Below are 3,371 nucleotides of genomic sequence, written 5' to 3'. Positions count from 1 at the left end.
AAAACTGCCATCGCCATGCTTCCTCTCCGACATCAAGGAACCAAGACAGTCTTCGTTGGACAGGTGCTCTCCAGGAAGACTGCTTAGAAGTTCTCCTTCAGCTAAAGGTGCGTTGAGTGCTCGAGAACGAGCTACTGTTGATTCCCTTTTCGTTGTTTTCTTTTTCAATTCGTGCGAAATGTGTGAGCTTTTGCGGTTTTTTTTTTTGGGAGTTTGAGTTCGTCTGGAGGGTTGTTGTGGATGTGGGTCGGAGTTTCTGGTGATTTCCGTTGGTGGGTGCTTGCTAGTTCGCTCTGGTATTCGCCGTTTGGTCGTTGGATTGCTTTCTTGATGTCTCGATTTGAGTCCTGCCTTGATTCTTGATTTATGGAGGTGGGCACTCGTTAGAATTCTTGCAGTTTCTAAAGATAGCAATCTTTCTTTCTGTTGGTCTGATTGATTGAATCTGATATATTTCGCAAGAACCATAACAGTCTGCAATCGATGGTGTTGAGGATTGTCGGAATCTAGCTTTGTCTCGAAAGTCGGTGGCGAACTCGCCGGAATAAAGGATGGAGTTTTTGCAGAAAGTGTTGTTGCTTTGAATCTAACTGTTGTCTGAGAGATAGTACATGTTGAAAGACCTGATCTTTGCTTCAAACTATTGGCTGTCCTGTTGTTTGGTATCTTTCTTATGGTGGTCAACTAGTTTCTTCTTTTCCCCTTTCGTTTCACTAGTGGCTGTTCCTTCGGCACCTCCGCTTGATTTTTTCCCTATCTTCTTTCCCTTCCTTCTTTTGTCGGTCCCTTTTTTTCTAATTTCGCGTCTTGACCTAGATGCTCCATGCCATGTAATTCTTTAGCTTGTTGATTGTCCCTACTGATGTTATACTTTCCAAATGGGCTTGGCCTTGGGTATGATGAAAGGTACGGGGTTTTGCTGTCGAATATAGACCAGACTCTGAGTGATTCCAGTAGAGAAAGAAGGGCTTAAGGCACAATTGATAGCCACAGTGATGTCGGAAAGAAGCCATAAGAAACCCAAACTGTGATGAGCTTACGTATATGTTGGCTACCGCCAAAGATACCAAATGTACATAGAATCGACATTTTATCATGAATTTTTTAGTTTCCTGTCGCTCTATTGAATTCTTTTTATCTCGCATAACTGTTGAGCATGACTTTTCTCTGTTCATTTCTCTCCATAAAGAACTGGGTCGCTGACGCTTTTCATTTTCCCTCTCTTTCTTGTACAGATATTATTGGATCTGTAAGCGATTGGTCTTGTGGTCTCTGCTAATCATCGTGTTGCATCGAAAGCTTAGTGGGTCTCCTGATTGCTCTCGTAGAATCGCAGGGGTCATTGCACGTTAGTCATTTTCCAATCAGTGATTCATCCCAGTCTGCGGAACACAACTCTCAGCTCGGGCTGAGTGTCCACTGGTGTTATATCCAGATGCCAAGTTTTCAGAAGCACCATGATTCAGCGAATGTCATCAGTTTTTATCAGCAGCCTGTGCAAATGATCGAACCGTGTTATTTGTCCAACTACTAGCTCATGGACAGCAGCATGAACAAAGGTTTGGTCAGCCATGGATCTGACGCGTCGTTCCAGACCTACGGCGAACAAATTTTCACCCTCGATTCTTCCACATCAGCTTCTGGCTTTGTTTCCTATGATTCTGCTTCCAATGTCAGCACCTCGCCTGGGACTACCTTTGTGAAGTCCTTTCTCTCGGATCAACGTCTTTATGTTGAAAATTTGTCCGGGTCGCCATTAAGCGTCTCTTCCATTGCTGACTATGGCAATGATTTCCAAGACAAATTGAGGGAATTGAAGATGTCATTGTTGGGACCGGAATCAGATATCAGCGATTACCAGAGTTGTTGCTTTAACAACGACTCCCACAATATTTTTCCCACATCAATGTGGCATTCGAACCGAGTTAGAGATATGGCGCCTAAACCTGACCTGAAACAAGTGGTAATTGCCTGTGCAAGAGCAATCTCTGATGCTGATGCTTCTAATGCAGCAGGTCTAATGGATATGCTGGAGCAAATGGTGTCGGTTTTGGGCGATCCAGTTCAGCGCCTTGGTGCTTACCTCTTGGAAGGGCTTAGGGCGAAATTGGAATTTTCCGGGAGCAGAATTTACCGAAGGCTCAGGCGCAAAGAACCTACGAGCTTGGAATTGATGACTTCCATGCATTTTCTCTATGAGATCTGCTCCTACTGGAAGTTTGCATATGTGTCCGCTAATGCCGTCATCACCAAAGCCATGGAAAACGAACAGAGAATTCACATCGTCGATTTCCTGATCGCGCAGGGCAGCCAGTGGATTCCTTTCATCCAGGCCCTTGCGCAGAGGCCTGGTGGACCCCCGCTCCTCCGCATCACCGGCATTGACGATTCTGATTCAGCTCATGCTCGTGGCGCGGGGCTGGAGATTGTAGGCCAGAAGCTTTTGTCTATTGCAGAGTCATGTAACGTGCCGTTCGAGTTCCACGACGCAGCCGTTTCTTCATCTGAGGTTGAGCTACAGAACCTTATGATTCAGCCCGGGGAAGCCTTGGCAGTGAACTTTCCTTACATATTACATCACATACCCGATGAGAGCGTGAGCACTCAGAATCACCGAGACCGGGTGTTGAGACTGATCAAGAGCTTGTCGCCGAGAGTGGTGACTGTCGTGGAGCAAGAATCCAACACCAACACATCCTCATTCCTTCCGAGGTTCGTTGAGACATTCGACTATTACAAGGCCATGTTTGAGTCCATCGACGTGGCTCGGTCGAGGGACGACAAGCAGCGGATCAGCGCAGAGCAGAACTGTGTGGCCCGGGACATTGTGAACATGATAGCCTGCGAGGGGCCAGAGAGGATGGAAAGGCAGGAGTCTTTTGGCAAATGGAGGTCGAGGTTTCAAATGGCCGGCTTCAATCAGTTACCGCTGAACGCATCGGTTACTCGTGCTGTACTCGACATGCTGAAGCAGTATCATGGGAATTATAGAATCGAGGAGAGAGAGGGGGCTCTATATCTCGGCTGGATCCGTAAAGCTATGTCGACTTCATCGGCTTGGAGGTGAATCTTGACATTTTGTGCTAGTTGGTGGCTTTGTAAATTTTGCTGTTAACACTGTAGTTGCTCCAACCCATATGAGGAGGAATGTTGTCTAGATATATACTTTGATTGAGTGCTCACAATTCATAGGGCACTAGTGCACAACATCGATTTGCGTTTCTTGTTTTTGCCATTTTCTTTGTTCCTCGCTCTCTGGGATTGCGAACTTCGTAAATGTCCACACGACAAAAGGAGCAGGGTAGCATGGTTTGTCTGCAATTTTGTACACAGCTTAGTATATAATAAAGAAAAGCTTGTTCGAAGTCCAA

At 46.0% G+C, this 3,371-nt stretch overlaps 1 protein-coding gene across 1 annotated transcript; it reads left to right on the top strand.

Annotated features, from left to right (window-relative positions):
* Positions 1–3,371, top strand: LOC130134483 (scarecrow-like protein 13). Its single transcript, XM_056315800.1, has 2 exons — positions 1–107; positions 1,236–3,371. The coding sequence occupies exon 2, from the start codon at positions 1,538–1,540 to the stop codon at positions 3,065–3,067; it is 1,530 nt and encodes a 509-aa protein (XP_056171775.1). The 5' UTR covers positions 1–107; positions 1,236–1,537; the 3' UTR covers positions 3,068–3,371.

The sequence above is a fragment of the Syzygium oleosum genome, unplaced genomic scaffold (assembly GCF_021117445.2).
Source record: "Syzygium oleosum isolate NSW1041296 unplaced genomic scaffold, Sole_v2.1 Sole_v2.11, whole genome shotgun sequence".
Lineage (NCBI taxonomy): Eukaryota > Viridiplantae > Streptophyta > Magnoliopsida > Myrtales > Myrtaceae > Syzygium > Syzygium oleosum.
This window is presented reverse-complemented; position numbering and strand designations above follow the sequence as displayed.